General features: G+C 38.9%; 2 protein-coding genes across 6 annotated transcripts in view; both read right to left on the bottom strand.

The window, feature by feature from the left end:
- The window catches only part of ino80 (INO80 complex ATPase subunit), a 55,494-nt gene extending 46,954 nt beyond the window's left edge, over nucleotides 1-8,540 (bottom strand). For 3 of the 5 annotated variants that reach the window (XM_015350851.2, XM_015350848.2, XM_015350853.2), the window contains exons 1-9: nucleotides 8,360-8,540; nucleotides 3,741-3,927; nucleotides 3,436-3,614; nucleotides 3,269-3,336; nucleotides 2,333-2,479; nucleotides 1,734-1,854; nucleotides 1,420-1,622; nucleotides 1,175-1,228; nucleotides 492-695 (exon numbers count right to left, since the gene is read on the bottom strand). In XM_015350851.2, the coding sequence (XP_015206337.2) occupies nucleotides 492-695; nucleotides 1,175-1,228; nucleotides 1,420-1,622; nucleotides 1,734-1,854; nucleotides 2,333-2,479; nucleotides 3,269-3,336; nucleotides 3,436-3,614; nucleotides 3,741-3,883 (1,119 nt within the window). In that variant the 5' untranslated portion in view covers nucleotides 3,884-3,927; nucleotides 8,360-8,540. Of the gene's footprint in view, nucleotides 1-491; nucleotides 696-1,174; nucleotides 1,229-1,419; nucleotides 1,623-1,733; nucleotides 1,855-2,332; nucleotides 2,480-3,268; nucleotides 3,337-3,435; nucleotides 3,615-3,740; nucleotides 3,928-4,080; nucleotides 6,213-8,359 lie in introns of those variants that run through there. The other 2 variants (XM_015350850.2, XM_069193284.1) reach the window with 2 other exon arrangements.
- Nucleotides 8,541-9,503: 963 nt separating this feature from the next.
- On the bottom strand, nucleotides 9,504-18,364 carry vps18 (VPS18 core subunit of CORVET and HOPS complexes). The gene is made up of 5 exons (XM_006632431.3): nucleotides 17,960-18,364; nucleotides 17,357-17,498; nucleotides 17,047-17,138; nucleotides 13,954-15,827; nucleotides 9,504-13,339 (listed from the first exon to the last, which is right to left on the bottom strand). Exons 1-5 carry the CDS (start codon nucleotides 18,060-18,062, stop codon nucleotides 12,611-12,613), a joined length of 2,940 nt encoding a protein of 979 aa, XP_006632494.1. The 5' UTR covers nucleotides 18,063-18,364; the 3' UTR covers nucleotides 9,504-12,610.
- Nucleotides 18,365-18,846: the final 482 nt, after the last annotated feature.

Genomic DNA, 18,846 nt, shown 5'->3' on the forward strand with positions numbered 1-18,846 from the left:
GCATACTTAAAATGATTTATGCTGTATAAATCTGAAACCTGAAGAAAAACAAGCAATCCTGCTTTATTATAGAACACCATTTTTCACAATTTGAATGGTCTTATCACTTGTATAATGTCTGTCAATTTTGAGTAAATTTTGTAAATCTATTTCAACCAAAGCCCAACAGCAAAGAGGTTGGACACCTTGATTAATTTTAGACTACCATTTTTCCATGTGTGAATTCTGTCTTTTTCTGGGGTTCCCTAAAATATATATTTTTTAATAATCCATCAGGCCACCATTTTAGTAAATGGATGACACAACTTTCTTTCTCTCTTGAAATGTACTGTTCCCATGATGATGCCTCACAGATTTGGAGCACTACTACCAACTTCAACAGAGTTGGTACATCAGTGGTGAAGCACCAGAAGGCCCTGTGTGCTCTTGAGGACTGGTGGCCCAGCCTCGATATAGCCCACCCAGCCCGATGATGCTCCAGTGGCACCTACCTCTCTCATCTCTTCATCCAGTTTGCGTTGCTCCAGCGCCTCCTTCTCTGCCCTCTTGCGGTGCTCTTTCTCCACCTTCTCGTACTTCTTCCAGTAGAGCAGCATCTCCTTGGTGAGCCGGCGGGCGCGGGGGAGGGTCTCTTTGCAGTTCTTCTGGGCCTGGATGGCTGCCCGGCGCACCTCCCGCATGCACTGGTGAGCCAGCTGTAACACACGGGCCTCACGTTTACTGACCTGCCTTCACCGTCTCTGGCACAATGACATCTCAAACACACAACGGGCGGAGCACAAACGCGACTTGCCAAACTCGTGGCTTTTAAAACCTGCCTGGTTTTTATTTCTCCAGTCTAAAATAATCTGTTTATGTCACAAAACTGCAAGTAGCTCTTTAGGATGAATGGGGCAATTTGTTCTGTAAAACACAATACACTGAATATTGCTTAACAAGTGCTTTGAGAAGCCACTTTTACAATCATTGTAATATTACAATAACAAAATACTACACCTTACTCATCAGTATCCCAGTTATTTATGTCATCCTGAATATGTGCCTGCTGTCATTATTATAAAGCATGTTTATTTTGAACACTGACACCCTTGACAGAATAAAGTGCAGTTATAACAAGGGACTGATGTATATTTTTGTGCCATTCTCATGTTAAAAAACTGAACAGAAAAGTTACCTTTTTAGCATTGGTTAAAACAAAGTTGCGAGCCGAAGCTTTCTGCTTGAATGCCTGTGGAAAAGACACAATCATGGGTACATGTCTCCAGTTAATCACTAATTTTAAAAAGAAACAGTTTTAGTAAAAATAAATTGACCTTTCATTATTAGTAACAGTTCTATCCTTGTATATAGAGGGTACTTTAGAGATGCCATCAATCTGAACAGAATTTTTGGACTTTTGGAGTAAAAAATAAATAATACCTTGGGATTTTCTTTTTTGGCAATAGTGAGCCAGACTTTGCGGCGACGTGCATTTAGTTGTTCGATAGTGAGGTGCTTCTTCTTTGACACCGGCAAAGGGGCATCATGGGAGAACTTGGCAAAAATTTTGTTGGTGTAGATGCGTCCCTCTGTGGAGAATTCTTCATCACGTTTCTTCTTCTTTTTCACCTTCTTCAGCTTGGCTAAAGTGCACCATTTAGAGGAGGAATGGAAATAAAATGAGAAACTGATTTTAGGACGAGTTATTTTTTCTCACCCGTCTCAACACACGAATTGTCCAGAAGGTCACTTACCCTTCAGTTTCTTCTCATCTTTAATTTTCTTCTTTTTTGGCCCCAGGAGGTGGCGCTGCTGCTCGTAGAAAGGATCGTGAGTGGACAGTAGCCCGGCGCTGTAGTACTGGTACTGCTGTAACTGAAATGGGATCACAGGTGCACTGAGCAATGGGCAGCAAAGTCTACGAAGGCTGTTGCAGAACTGTTAGATTTAGGCAAAGCTACTGTTCAGCTTCGGCACTAACGGTCTATTTAAATGCATTTCAGCCATTATGAATCACATTATAGGAATATGCTTTCTGAACACATTTGTAGACATTAAGATTGTGTGTGGCCTTAAGAACATTCAATAAAGTTTGATTACAGGCTTCAGAAGCAGTATTTTAAATTCAACGCTTGTATTCATCCTATTCTAGACATGTTGCTAACGAGTGCTACTTAGCAAGACTAAAGCTGAAACTTATTTTCTTTTAAGGACGCCATCCTCAGGCCTGGAATGTTTTCTGGAGTTACGATGTTTTGCGATTCCCACCTGACGAGACAGCTAGGAAACCCCCTTGCTTCCTCATCCTTCTGTGTTGGGAAAAGTGCTGGAGAGAGGGGAAGTCCTGACTTACCTCCCGGTCTGTGTGGAACTTGCTCTGGTGTAGCTTATTGTGTTTGTGCAGCCTCAGCATGTCATGCAGCTCCTCTTTAGAGAGGGTGAACTCCTCGTCATCAGAATTGGAGTCCGAGTCTGTGGTGTCATCGCTCAACAATACACTCTGGAAGCAAAAAAAACTCCTTACACACAGTATAGCCGCACACCTTCTTATAGTTTGCGAAGATAGAAAAAGATGCTGAAACTAAATTAAGCATTTTTTTTCAAATACAAGAAAACAATAAAAACGCACACCAAAATACTAAGTGTAAATACATAAACATATTCACTAAAAACTTTTTTTTTCAATGTTAAGATCTCATGTTAATTATTCTTTAGTCACTAGTATTGCCGCTTGTTTATGAAACTGAAAGCAGATCACCTTCCGTAGTTTGTACATCACAAAAAAAGGTTTAATAACATACACTCCCAATACCCAAGCACCTAAGAGACGTGCTGTTAGAGTATCTCCATCTTTGTGTTTATAGATCACGGCCAGTGGGTTAAGATATCAATCTGATGAAACTATGAAACTAAATCAGCTTTTTCTAATAAAACAAAAACAAAACCCTATCAGGAAATTTCTCAAGTAACCTATATTAACAGCTACAGAGTTAGAGGTCTGAAAAAAGAATGGGACATCAATTATACTGCAAAGTAACAAGTAATAGGTTTATTCCATGCTGAAAAGATAAGAAAGAAAACAATGTTTCGGCTGTGGAGCCTCTTCGGGTGTCACACCACACCCAAAGGCTCCACAGCTGAAACGTTGTGTTTCCTTTCTTCTCTTTCCTGCATGGGATAAACCTATTACTTGTTCCTTTGCAGCCTACGCATGTTGACGCAGCTACCCACTTGAACTACATCAATCATACTGTACATATTACTGTACAATATAAATTAACCTCAATACCTTAAGCCATTTTCTACTTTTCTTCAATTTTGTAAAGTTGTACAGACTTGCTTTGTCCACTTTTTGTTCTGTGAAAGAAAACAGAGATGTGTCAGATGTATAATGCTTTAACATTGACAGGTTTAACAGGTGTGGAGGGCTGCAAGCTGAACAGCATTCCCTCCTACCATGCAGCAGGGCTCCATTGAATGAGCGGCTGTCCGGGAGCGATCCCAGCCCAGCAGCTCCACACGGCTCTCCCCTCTCCCCGGAGTCGAGGGGCTCCTCCTTCACCCTCAGGAGGGGACCACAGGTGTCCGAGGGGGTCAGGGAGTGGTCCTCCTCCAAGCCATCATCGCTGTCATCACTGGGGAAACAAGATGGTAACTTGAGCACTCTCAACATGACAAGTCCACTCTGCTATTAAAACCTCTACCCCCACGGTACTACCATGTCTACCCTGTGGGCTCTCTTATTGTCTGTACGGCCTTACCTCGAAATGTTCCTGTTGAACAAAGCTGCAGTCTGACGGAGGAAGGCATCCAGCTTCAGGGATTTTTCAAGGTATTGTAGGTGGAGAGGCTTTGCCAGCTTTGTAAAGACACCATCTTCTGTTTCGTCCAAATCCAAGGCCATAGGGAGCTTTTCTCAAACCCACACGTGGGTTGCAAAATCCACTACTTTCAAGCAAAACAAAGAAGCCATGAACACAATGTTGTTGTTGTGGAAAAATACCCATTTTGTGTACCAGAAGCATGACTTTCTCTTGTCATTTCTAGACTCCATCTACACCACAGAACCAGACAAGAAATAATAATAATCCTTACACTTACTGTATAAACAGGTGGGGCCTCCCCTCCACCACCAGTCTGCAGCCCCCACCTGCATGATGCGACGGCAGCCAAAGTGCACCAGTACACTCACCACACATCATGTATCAGTAAGTGAGGAGAGCAGATGGGGATTATTAAGAGTCCATGATTGGTAAAGGCTTGGGGAAATATGGCCAAGATACCCAGTTTAACACCCCTACTCTTTTCAAGAAACATCCTGGGATCTTTAATGAACACAGAAAGTCAAGACCTTGGTTTTACGTCTCATCCAAAGGACGACGCCTTTTTACAGTATAGTTTCCCTGTCACTATACTGGGGAATTAGGACTCTCACAGACCGTAGCAATAGTTCTCTGTACTGTTCTCACTAACATCTCTTCCAAGAGTAACTACTGCCAGGTTCCAGCCCTTCATTCAAAGTGGTATATCATGAAACTTAGCATGTTCTGAAAAGGAAAGCAGCCAAATTATCCTCAACAATTATATGCTGGGAGCCTTTGTCAGTGAGGGGATACTGGAAAGGCCACTTATTTGCTTATACTTCCAGCACAATCTGATATGTGCGCACAGCATTTTTATTTTCAAGGCTTTGCAAAGTCCTTTGTAAATAACTATTTTAAAAGGGCTTTTTATTATTACTGACCACTAACCCCAAGAATAAAGATGGATGCCTCTATATACATCGATGTGAAATACCAGGTTGCTTAAATGGAAGCTTTTTAAAGTTTTCTAGAAAAGCTGGAAGTTTAAAGTTATTTATAAAAAACAGTGGTAAAACCAGACCTCCAATATGTTTAAGAAAACAGAAACAAATCATAATATTCTTCAATTATGTACTGTAACTGAGGTACAGACACTGGCATATCAAGGACTACAACCACAGCATTGAGGTTAATGAATTAATCAGTAATTTCCTCTGAGGATCCGGAGTCAGTTTAATATTAATTCAATTTAACACATTATCATCAGAATGACTATATATATTCATTGTTCCTCACTTCTATGCTCAAGGCTAGTTCAATAAGCAATGAATGATTACACAGCTGCAATTATCTACGTAAATGCTACCATGAGCTCATGAGACCTCTAAAAGGCCACACGCTGTCAGATGCTGTTAGCACTGTATATTAACTGTTAATGGTTCATGAGTATAGTAACTAAATCTCTGGTTACACACCAGCAATCACTACACAAAAATTTCACTGAAGTATAAACACACAGCATGGGCAGAATAAAAAGTAATTTTTAATAAGAAAGTCCTTACAGAAAACTCCCAGCACATGTCAAAATAACAAATGGCTTAAAATCAAGATGAATAATGTAGAAAAGTGTATTTCTGTCTCAAACGGACATACAGTATAAGCCAACTGCGGAAATCCCTCCCATAATAACTCTAGCCCATAACAGAGGTTAAATAAAAGCAATAGGCTTAAATTCTAGGGGAAACCCATCTACCCTTTGCACGGTGGTTACAGAAATCTTGAAGTAAATGCTGTGATACCATGTAAACCATAAACAAGAAGAAACAAAGAGATGCAAAACGTCTAATGCTAAATTTATTTTTTTGAAGGTAATAAAAAAGTCGTCTCCCTGAAATTGTTACTTTAATTGATCTTTACTACCCAATATCCAGCTGACAGTCAGATCTCTTACTGTTGTTTCTTCTAGTTTACTATTAGCATTCATTAATGTTAAATATTAATTAAGTTATTTTTAAGGGTTTAGTTGAATTCCAATGTGTCAGTCTGGCTGAAAAAGGAAGGGGCTTAGAAAAAGATTAATGACACTGTAGTCTTGGTCCTTGTGTTGAATTGATAAAACAAAATCAGAAGCTATATGAGTTTGATCTTTCCTTGGATGAAGAAAATTGTTGTGCGTAACTCCCACTTCAGTGAAAAGAACAGGTGTGTCCATCTATTGCTTTTACTGCACGTGTACTGTATAATGACAGAGCTTCACACATAGACACAGATGTCACCTTTAAAATTTAATTTTCTTTAAGTACAGTAATAATATATTGTCATGTAATCCTTATATTATAAAATGTTTCATATTGAGCGCCTAAGATAAGTTAACATATTGATTTGTTGTTTTATTCTTGATGGATCTAAACAGGTGCACAATCACAAAATAGTATATTGCCATATTCAAAAAAACATAAATATTTCTTACACGTTCTTACTCCTGTCAACTATTTTAAATACTAACTATAATCTCAATAATTGATCTAAAATCAATTAAGAACTAAAGATACTATTTATTTCAGCTTTCTTTTATAAGGCTCGTTCCTTTCATGGGCTTTTTGACCACTGTAGTTCATCTCTAATTCAAATCTAATTTAATCTACAACCAAAGGATTCAATGACCAGGCAATGGTGAGCAAATGACTCAGATACAAAAGTCATAAGGAAATACACACAGGTTTAGAATTGCATTTTTTATCACAATTTCATTGACAGGAATATTTTTCCTGGCACCTTTGGGTAGGAAATAAGTGAGCCTTGATTGGTCTAGTCACTGCACAGTTGTGACATGTTCTCTCCAAACCTGCCTTCCTGGCTATGTGCTGCAATGCAGGTCACACACAGCTGGTAAATACAGAAGAACTGTGTACAAAACCTGTTATTTTGAAGTTCCTAAACAAAACGTTCTGAAACCTCACTCAAGCATGCAAAGTACTCTAATGCCCAAACAAACCCATTTACCAGACACGTATTTACCCAGGTTGACCTTTAAATACCCAGTTACAGCACACGAAGGTCAAGCAAGTGGGCAAATTGTAAGGCAAAATGAACGTAGAGCAACAAAACGTTAATTCTTCTTATATTCACATTTAAAGTGTGCAGCTCAGGTCCTGCCTGACTTTTAAAAGCACAGGTCCAAGTACTTATGTCCTTTAACACAGAGGGTTTTTTTAACCCTTCCAGTAATGATGAACGTACACTCCTTTACTATTACAAATTCAGCAACTGTTAGCATGGCGGGGCCGGGGGAATGCTTTACATTTCTGAATGAGTACTATATCACTATTCCTAGGTGTTCGGGACAGGATTCAGCTTGAGAACGGAACCAAAGGAACCATGAGGAAACGTATTGTAGCGCACGCGCCGCCCTGCGGAACTCTGGGACGATGACCTTATATACTGTATATAATCATCAGGTAATAACTTATTTACCTGCTGAAAGAGGTGTACATGGGTTGGTTCATATTTGAGAGACGGAGTAACCCATAGATTTAAAGTTTTGCAGTACCCAAAACCTGATTTTAAAATATACAGGTTCTACACCTTTGAAACCACATCATTTTGTTTGACAACTTAATCGGTGACTCCCAAAAGCACAGCTACTGAACTAGAACTAATGTCAAAATATTTTCGGATTATAGTTATTCGATTTATTTTCCAGGCGATCTTGAGTTTAATTCAATTACACACTGAATGGGACCGTAACTACACACACAACCACAAACAAAAACGTTTATTATGTCTCTTCTGTTGCTGCCAATATAAATATTTGACAGCTAATATTGTCAGTAGCAGATTTTACGAAGGTTTTTAGGGGAATGTGGTATTGACAGATTACTGTATGTATTTGTATCGATTTAATAATAATACTAATCTTCCTAATACAGTTAGAATGATCATTCTATCTACATACATTACTGCTATCTTATAGAATGTCAGGCTAAAATATACTGTATTTAAAAACGCACATTAAATGTTCCCTTGGATACATTGTAGACTTCGAGTCTATTTTTAGAGCCCCTTCCGCACTGGAATAAGCGTGCTTTTGCAATATGCAAAAACACTAGGAATGCTGATCTTTATTTAAACTAAGTAGAGGTAACTCCTAGTCACAGAAATCATAGAACAGGATTGTTTCTATAAAATGATTACCCCACAAAGAAGAGATCCTTTTAAATCTCAGGCTTTAGAGGTGAATTTAGGCCTTCAACTGAAGAGTTGTTTTATTTTAACCAATCGATTAAAACTTGCTTTTCGATATTTCGATAATTAAAATTGGTTCTGTCACTTTAAGGCAACCACCATTAACGTTAAATGAGTTTAGTTTTTGGGACTTGCAATGGTTTCGAGATCAAGGCTTTTTTGGGATTTTCCAGCGAGGCCTGGATCCTTTTTTGGATCTCTCTCCGGTTCACTCGTCCTTACGCCGAGTCTCTCCCTCCGCTCTCCTGTACCCGCTTTCTACAATTCTTTCTCCCTCCCGGCCATCTTCCCCCATCGCTCCCCCACCATGTTCCTCATAAGCACTCGCTCACCTTGGCCCCCGGGTCCCCTTTTCTCTCTCTCTCTCAGCCGCTGCCGGCTCCCAGTTCTCTGTCTCCAAGATGGCGGTGCTGGGCAACGAGCGAGTGTGTGAGCGCTGGGCCGGCAGCAGCAGAGAGGCGGCCACTTTCAGTAACTGAGAGAGCAGGGACACGGCGCCATGGCGAGGAGAGAGCAGGGAACAGGGCTAATAATCAAACACAGAACACATAGCAAGAGTGGTATAGACGCTTTTAAGTTAGTCCGAAACAATATTTTCAACACAAAGGCTTCCAACATAGAATGGACATAATAAAATAATGTACATAATGGAATGCTTTAATTTAAACACGTTTTCTAAACCTCTCCATCTATACTATCCAAACTCGATTGGTTCGGTCTGAAAATAACGAAGATTGCCGAACTGCGAATGACGTTGTTTAGAGGCAAAGTCTCCTTTCCCAACTTATTCTCGCGATAATTCGAACAATTCCGGAAATTGAATATTGAATTATTAAAAATTGCTTTCCGCCTTCAGATTGCTAGAAGTGTTCTGTAATTGATAAAGTCACAAACTATAAATCTTAATTTTACGTAGTCAGTTATAAAATATTCCTTCGTCCAACATAATCTTAGTAATTATACAATCATTTCACAACTTTAAACTAATCCAACTGCTACTGTAATTAACACATTTAAAGGATAAAAACATCAAAACAGATTTCGGTATATGACGGAAAAAGTTATTTTTAGTTATTTTTATACGGTATTCTAGTTTGAAAATGAATCTAAATGTCAACATCTGAACTTGTATTGTAATGGTGGATTTTGATTAACTGAAATAATAAACCCCTAAACTAATTTTAACCGTTAGAGGTTATTCCTTACCTCATTAATATTCATCTTCTAACATTTTTTTCCCTGATATTTGTTATGATTCACCTGTGTGCAAACTTTAAGAAATCTGTGTGTTGTGGTTTCAATATGTCAAAAAAACAAAGCCGAGCCCGAAATCATAACCATTGAACGTAAGTATTTCCGCACGAAGAATAGGAGTTTGGGAGAAAAAAAATGCCCGTTTCTTACTGTAACATTTTGTTTCCACCAACACGCTGGTGGAATAGTTAATTCAAAAAGGCTAAAAAAAAGCAATACACGTAGTGCTATAAAGTATTTTACTACAACATTGTCGGTTTACGAGTACATTTAAAATACAAATTTAGTATCAGTTACACATGGGATTGACTCAGGAAGATGGGTAACTCCTTTACACAGAGAACATTCTCCCGTTTTAAAACCATTAAGGAAAGTACAATCAATACATCTGCTAGGGATAAAGAAAAAAATTACAACGGAATGCTGGACCTTTGAATTCGACCTCCCTAGTTTTACTCGCTTGGTATTGTACAGTATATTAAAAGAGAATATTAAGTTAATGGGCGGCAATTTTCATTTACAATTTCTATTCAGCTGTAATCACAGAAAATGTTGCTTCAGTTTAGAGATTTAGCTGTATTCACATCCAATACTATATTTCTAATTTGCCTGCAATGTTACAGTTTTGAATTTGTGTACTTTTCCATTGTTTATTTATACTCACACATAAATACAGTTCAAGACCACATCCTGTAAAAGTTTTAATGAGTAGCATTAAGTCCTTTAAGACCTCATCTGAAATACAATTCAATGTTTAAGCAATTTCCACTTTCATTAGGTTTTTCAGAGGTGGTACTTATCAGCCAAAGCAAACGAATGCCTAAAGCCCATGAAACTGCAGCTCTCATAAATGAAACACTGGCTACTGGCAATAATACCATATCAACACTCTACAGTACCCTAGTAAATATATCTCACCTCTTTTGTGTGCCACTTGCAGAACGGCGATAATCAAATGATTTGCGATAATCTGTAATCATAAACTACTTCATATAAAATGGCTATACAAATAAAACAAAGAAATGCTATCACCCTCTTACCATTTCTTAACTTTAACATTTTAGCACAAATATTTTTTTTCCATTTTAAAACTATACAAAATTGAAAGTGATGTAATAAGTCAATGGTCTCCAAAAATATACAGGATGTCTTGTTCTTTAAATCACATCAAGCTGAATGCCTTTCACAGTAGCCTTGTAAGGCATGCAAAAGCCATTTGTAATATAATGTATGGATAACTGTGTAAAAGGAGTTGTAAATTAAAACATTTATCGAAACGAGGGCTTTTGCTCATCAGAAAAATGAGGAATTCCCTTAAAATCTTTCACTTTTACTAAGCTGAGAAAAGTTATTACAGACTTAACACATAACTACAACCATTGCCAACAACACTAAAACTAAAGCAGTAAATCATTATGATTGTATTTCAAAAACATTTGGCAAAAGGTGTCTTAAAAAGTATCTCAAAATGTATCTTACTAAAAGCCTAGAATACACAAATACAAATCTCTGAAGGATGGTGTTCCTCTCTTTGTGCTGTGAATTGGGCACTCATTTTTTCAGATATTTTTGAAATTTCAAAAGAGACAAAAATATTCTGTACACCTTTCAGGTTTGTACCTTTTTATCTGATGGTTTAAATTAAATAAGATGCATCACAGAATACTTCCAAAGCTGCCTGGAAAATCACAAGTTTGTCATGATGAAAGTAGCTCTTTCTTTTTATGCTATGTAAATATTTTATACAACTGAAATAACCAAGCCACATATCATAAAAACTTTGTAAAAGTCTGAGATATAACCTTTAATACTGCCAGTGATTCATTTAAGTATTAGTAATTATAATAACTGAATGAATCATTGGATACAAATCATATGGGCTACCTCCAGGTCATTTTATGTAAACATTCTGGTGGAAAATATATGCAGCATAGCTTCACCTAAAGTCCTGGAAAAAACAAGGTCTTGTGAATGAAGGACATATTAGTTTTAATTGGTTTAGTCTGCTTCAAAAAACATTACAGTGTCTTGCATGCCTTCATTAATTCGGCTTTCCATTAATACTAAAAATATATCTTTTAAATATCCTTCGAGTTAAAAGGTTCATAATCTTCCGAGGCATTGACAAAGTTAACTCATAGAGCTTCTTAAGAATTAACAGTCACGTCGAAGTGGAAACTACATGGATGCACACGCAAATCTCTAAACAGGAGCAACCTTACACAAAGGGTTGTGGGTGTATGGAACAAGCTACCCAACCATTCTGCTGTGACCTTATGGTTAACCTTATACTATCTGCCAAATGGACCAAATGGGCTCCTCCCATTAGTAACTTGTCTTTTGTTCTTAAAATAAAAATACAGTAGAAGGGCTGATTACCAAGATGCATCATGTTCTTTAATCGGCAAGGTGAATTAGTTTTAGAGTTTGCACATAACTTTGTTAAATTAAGTCTCCAAACATTATTTTCTAAAAATAGGGCTGGGAACAAAGTACATTTTATAAAATCAAAAGATCTTAAACAAAAAAACAAGGCTTGAGGCGTTGTTTTACAAAGAGTATGAAGCAATATGTATTAAAAAAAGTCAACTGAACATGTCCACATAAGATCAGATTTGTCTCATAATGAAAATACAATATTTAAAGGAGTAGTGCATCGCTTATAAGTAAGAGGTCACTCTGTAGGCAATAATTATTTCATCTTTGATCATAGATGTTAAGAAAAGTAATGCAATAACAAGGATAGCAAAAATAACACTTTAAATCATATTCTGATCAGCTGTGGATTACTCACAGCATTAAACTAAATGCTTTAAAACTGGATTGGATTTAGTGGATCTGAATTTTGCCAGATGCTCATCCTACAACGAATCGGTCTTCGTATCTAAATTACAAGATACAAATGCAGGTCTGATTACAAACCACAGTCACTTCATACTGGTGGCACTCACAAATACATTTTAAGCATAAAAGAAATATTTGGAGTTGCATCGATTCAGATAAGCTAAGCATAAAATGGTGAACAGAATGAGGGCATTAATGGAACACTAAGGGAAAACCGCTACACTGAAACCTAAAGGATGCACTCCAAGGTTAAAACAGGTAAGGGAGCTATGCCAGTACCATTAGATGCAACAGCTAAACATTGTTGATAACATTCTTTTACAACTTCGGCTGAATTTACATGCAGTGCAGCAATAGCAGATTAGCTACTCCTGTTTAGCTGTCACCAAATACCAAGCAGAAAGGTAACTGAAACTTTTACAGTGAGCTTTTCTTTTTCTCCAGTCTTTTAGCTATCCATTTCAAATCACACCCTTTTCCACTTTTTACAGCCAGCTTGATTTTTCGTCTTCATACTTTTGTGGGTCAATGAACGGCTTGTCAATGGATTTGATCATCAGCTCCCCACAGTACACGCACTCAGCAGCTATTATATCGTCAATGTCCGACTTGATCTGCTCTCGACTCGGCTGCCCTTTTCCAAGGCTAATGGTGTCCTCCTCCTTCTGCCGATGCCGGGCTTTGGTGGGCTGGCTCGTAGCCAACAGCTTTTTCTGGAGCTCCTCTAGTTTGGTTAGCTTGTAAGTGGACAGATGAGGGTTCACCTCTTGCAAGAGGCAGTCATAGTGAAACATGTGGCTGCAGAGGAAGAGGTAGAATGGGCGGTTGAGCAGGGGGAAATCGCAGGCGGCACATTTCTCCTGGGACTCCACCACACCATACTTGTTCCTCATCTCCTGGATGTCCTCTCGGATCCGCTTGGCGCTCTCTGTGGCTTCCTCCATCTCTTGTTTCAGCTCCTCAATGTGCTTGTTGTACTCCTCCAGGGAGTTGCAGATGGCCTCCTTGAAGTGGTCGATGGTGACGAAGTCAGGGAAGAAAGGCAAAATGTCCTCAATCTTCAGCAAATTGCAGCTGGACAGGCAGTTCATGGCTTTCTTGACATCTTTTTCCTCTTGAACCACATGACGGGCGATCTTCAACCAAAGTTTCTTCCTCAGCTCCTCATCGTCTTCTGGCAGATCTGCACATGACTTGGCCAGGTCTACATCCACCTACAAGTAAAAAAAAAAGAATAATTTGAATACTGTTCAACTAAAAGCAAATCAAACCAGCATTTAGTTTACCCTATGGTCTTTACACTTGGTAACTCGAGAATACAAAAAAAATTACAATGATTTTACATTACACGTGTATGTAATCCACCAAACTATTGTATAAATAAAACTTACACTTCTTTAAGAATTTCAGTCATACATGTATTCCAACATAATATTTATCCTGATGAATGATTCAAATAAAAACATTTATAACAAGTCCTTTATCCCCTCTGCAATAAAACTACTCAGTATGTAAATGTATTCCTCCCTCTACCTATTTATTTATCCATCTATTTATGTATCACATACTGTTGTGATTTCATGTGACTTTTTGTGACTCTTTGTTTTCCCTGTGTGTTTTGCACCTCTGTGGGAGAAGCCAAAGACAACTTTCCACAGCAGTGGACAATAAAGTATCTATCTATTCCGAGTATTTATCTGTATTTGATAAACACTACATGTTCTTACTCATGTTGACAAAATTAATGGATATAACTGTGGCTACAATCGTCCATTTACAACTAATTACCAAATGGTCTTAAAATGCAATGAATGAAAGAGTGTCATACTTGCAGTGCCAGATCCACAGCTTCTTCATAAAGTTCCATTATCTTATAAACGTGAACACAGGCCTGGCGATGGCCGTGCTCCGCAAACAGACGCAGAGCATACTTCAGATCATAGTGGATTTCGCTAGAGTGAGTTCCAGCCTGCTCCAAATACCAGAGCAAACATTCAGGTTTGTATTTAGCATAAAGGGACAGGAGGTAGTTGTGGATTGCCTCCTCTGTCACAGTCACTTCATACACACAAAACTCCATGTAGCGTATGGTCTCGTTAATTTGCTCCGTGCTGCCAATCTGGCTGTAATTAACCAGAGCAGGGATGAGCTGCTTGGCATCTAGTTTTTTCCCCATCTTGATCCAAGCATCCACAACTTTTTTCGGGATGTGCTGCATGAGAACGGGAGAGAACTTATAGAACAGTTTCTCGTCTGCGTGCTTCGACAACACATCCAGTGCTGCCTCATAGTCATCATGCTGGCAGTAGTGGGAGACGACTCGTTCGTAGTCCTGCATGATGACGGAGAAGTACACCATGTCGTCTACATTACCATGGCTGGCCAACAGATCATATATGGTGGTTCTATTGTTGTACAGGCATTCTTTGTTTTTGGGACTGCTTAGGAACTTGCGGAACTCTTCTCTTGCTTCCAAGAAAGTGACACGTTTCAATTCATCTCCTTCAAGAATCCCCAGCCTGTTGAGGTACAGTTCAGTCAGCCATGTAACCAGCAGGGTGATTTGGGTCTTCTCACTGGACTTAAGGATACTGAGTTTCTTTATAAGGAACTCCTTGAGGGCTTCCTCCTGTTTGGCTTCAATGAATTTCAGTGCAATCTCTTCAAAATAGTTCTGTGTAAGGGCATAGCACTTTGCACTCTCCAGGTATTTCTTATTCTGGAAACAATGCTCTGCTTCTTTGGCCAAGACAATGTCCATACATTCAGGCCTATCCCTGCAGTACTCTTTAGCCCTGTCAAACTTGTTCATGCTCATGTACATTTGCCAGACATCTCGCGCCTCTCTTTGAATGTGATAGCGAAAAACCGCCTTTTCAGTGTATATCCACACCAGACTGCCCACGGGATCTTTAATCATCCTTTTCAATGGCCCAAATTTGTCCGGAAAGACATCTTCGTAAACAACCTGCCCATTCAAAGTGCAGACAGCCTTCACACGATCCGGCAGGAGAAGGAGAAAATGGAACTGTGTCAGGACAATTGATATGGGCTTGTTGAATTTGAAATCAATATCAGGGGTATATTCCCAAACCTCCACATCACTCAGCAGAGAATCGGGGCGTCCATAGTCCAGATTCCCATACAACACTCCATTCCCCATCATCCAGGCAAAGGATTTTGGGGAGGTGCGTAGCTTGGGGGTGTAAAATGCAATCTCGCTGTAGCCCATGCTTACTGGGAACTCCTGAAAGCTGGGAAAGTGGTCCTGATTTTGACTGAAAATAGAGCTGAAGCCCTGCTGCTCGGCACCTTCCGCTACCTTCCCTACAAACTGAAACAGGCGCTTGCGGGTGGTGGCAATGATAAAGTACTTTGATTCAAACCCGCGGTCAATCTCCAAGCAGCAAACAGGGGCCGGCTTGCCGTCTTCTTCCAACATGTGCACCTGTCGGAAATACTGGTCCGGGTTCGTGTTGAAAAGGCTTGCTCCTTCCGAAGCTGAAATTTCGGCCTCAAAGATCAGCCCCTGGGTAGTGCCAGCTAGGATGGGGCCCGTGTTGGTCTCTGTACCCAGTAGCTTGTTCCAAGCAATGCTCTCTATTAGGTGCCCCTTCCATCGAGACAAACTTCGCACTTTCTGGGTATTTCTGTTTAGGTAGAGGCACTCGCTTGACGTCAGACTGATCACCAGATGGGCACCTGCAGAAACAGTTTCAGTCAGCAAGGATTCTGTATTCCACCGCAAACAAAGGCATGTTAGCTACCAGATCCACTGTCTGCTACTGGCATTGCAGGATTATCAATTTGACTCATATATTTGAGTTTTCACAAAGATGATATATAATAGGGAAACAACTTAAAAAACAGAACTTTTAACATCTTTAGCAGGAAGCCCAAGTCCAGTCCAGGGACTGGGGATGCAAAACTCAGTAACCCCAAATGTAGCCTGGCTGTATGTATTGAATCAGTGGTAAGCCCTACTTTTGCACTTTGACAGTCACAGGATAATACATAAACTTGAATTACAAAAAAAACATATGACCATGTGCCAGTGAAATGTCAATTACACCAAATTGTAAAAGAGGATAATGCCAATTTAAATGACTACAGACTTCATGCTATTTACTTCCAGAGTTATATTCTATTGAACGTCTATGATGTGGTGTGACTTAAATTCACAATTTTTTTTTCAGCCTGATTGGTAGAACACACATCAAATTTCTATTTGTGCTGTTTAGGAAGCCACATGCAACAACATATCGAGTCTTTTATTAGCCAGTATCTACACACAACTATTGGTATGGCGAGCAAAATGATCTATTTACTGTTCCAAAGCTTCAAAACATCTGCACCATCAATATTCTACCAGATTTAAATATGCCAACATCTCTTCAATATAAGCCTCTGATACTTCTTACCTTGACAGGCAGACTTGGGTGTGATTAGATTTTGCAATCAAGTGACAATAGAATGAGGACAGAATGTAGACAATAGTAACCACATTCCTTTTAAATTCCTGTGAAACGAAGATAATGGGTGTGCGAAAGATCTTGCAATCTCAATATCACTTGTTTCAAGTCTTTAACCCAGAAGATGGCAAGTTACATAAAGCAACACACACTACAGCTTAAATAATTAAGTTTTTCATACTGTTTAGCAATTTCTCCTCCAAAAAAGTTTAAATGAATGTATTTCAGTGTTTTATATTTCATCTGCTTATTCAGTTTCATTTAGCTGCCAAATTCAGTCAGCTTTGTATTGGCAGCAACAATGACTGCTTTAATGAAAAAAAAAACCAAAATAGCAAAAAATAAATAATTGCACTTTCAGTATACTGAATTTAAACTTTGTATATGCAAATTAATTATGCAAGATTTGGGTGAAATACACTTAAATAACAACCCAAGCTGCTTTTTACCTGTAGGATCAAGGAAGAGTTTGTGTACTTTAGCTTCATCTTTACGTCCAAGTTCAACTTGATTAGGTTGATCAGGCTTCCCAAGATCAATCCTGCAACAAGATGATGTCAATATTCATTATGTGAGTAAGAAACATGAAGTTTGTCTTTATAGTAACAATGTTTTTGACACATTCAGATACACACCCAGGAAGCAACAATTGTGGAAACATTGATTTGGCCCTTAGATTGGACCTCAGTAGCAATTGTATCGTCAGAACGTCAAGCTGAGATACCAGCAACATAAACACTTAATATTTTATAACAGTACCTCAGCAAAGTGTCCTTCCCAAGACTCATACACAGTTGGTTATTACAGACTGCAAAATGGTTAATCTTCTCAGGAGGAGAGAAATCAATTCTTTGCTTGTTAAATATTGGCTTCTCTTCTTCCAACCTGGCATTCACAAATCCTAGAATAAAAATTAAACCAGAGTAAAGTTCCCAAAACCGTAGTATCCGACAGCAAAACAGATCTCTGTTCAATTGTTTCGATTGAAAAGACTGATGTTTCACTTCTGCCACCTTGCCATCTGAACTGAATTAATTACAGTATAGATCACAATTTTGTCAGAATCTGAATAAGTGACACATGGACAACAAACTGCGAAAGACGTCATAAAACTACTGTCAAAGACCCTGGATAAAAGTCAAACTCAATATTAATATTAAGGAGTAAACAACCCAAAGGCTTCGTATCAACTAACAATCCTTGCCTATTACATGCAAATTCACGTCTTGCTGAACGTAACCTCCATTTCTAAAGGCGTTCATGTTTACCATATTCATACGGATTTCATTTTAAATAAGAACAAGTCGAAAGGGAAACATGAACTGCTCTTCTCTTGTTACAGGCCCTTACCCCCGACTTTACCTGAATGAGTAATTCCGATGTTGGAGGCAGAGAGGCGGGTAGTTTTCTGCATGGAGTGTCGGATGCTCTGCGAATCCTCATACTCATCAAGTATTGAAGCCATGGATCTATTAATACAGGTCTTGAAATGAACAAAATGGTCAAATATCTACAAAGATCGTAATTGCACTACCATTTCTCGAGAGAGAGGTGTAAAAATGATTTCCTCTTTTCTCCGCGTTTAGTGGTATGCAAACAACAGTACTGACAGTTTGTGTTAGCAAATAATGGCCTCTGATTTAAAAAAAACTAATACCACATCCATACAATTCGTACAGTTCGGACAATATCGCTTTTAAACGCAAAAAATCGCTCCGAATTTCTGTGGTTGAACGACAGTGCAATTAAAATCAGCTGACCCCTTTCGTATCACATGATAGGGGTGACAACGATGAAGATGGAAGTCAAATGTTGCACAAGTTACACCACAGGAGGGCGCTGTTAGCTAATGTGATTATGATGATGGCCTACTTGACAATTAACTGGAGCTAAGTGCCTCAGTTGGATATTTATAAACGATTAAATATCCTCAATACAAACTTCGAAGGTCCAGACAAACACTTTAACTACAGATAAATTCTCTTCTTATAAAAGGAAGTTTTTTAAAGGAACAAGGAGTACTCATTGGCATCACAGACCCACATTTCCACCATTTAAAGCTGCGTCTACTTGAGTGATTTATTGGCACCAGGCCCACAACACTATTGACACTTTGTTGAAGCTAATTGAAAAATGAAACCCTATTGGAAACATACAAGAAAGCGAAGGCACTGTTGCAGCAGTAAATTCTGCGAGGGGCCCCGTGATGTAACCTGGTCATCTCGCTTATTTCCCTGTGCAATCAGGAC

This window comes from Lepisosteus oculatus, chromosome 8 (assembly GCF_040954835.1).
Source record: "Lepisosteus oculatus isolate fLepOcu1 chromosome 8, fLepOcu1.hap2, whole genome shotgun sequence".
Taxonomy (NCBI): domain Eukaryota; kingdom Metazoa; phylum Chordata; class Actinopteri; order Semionotiformes; family Lepisosteidae; genus Lepisosteus; species Lepisosteus oculatus.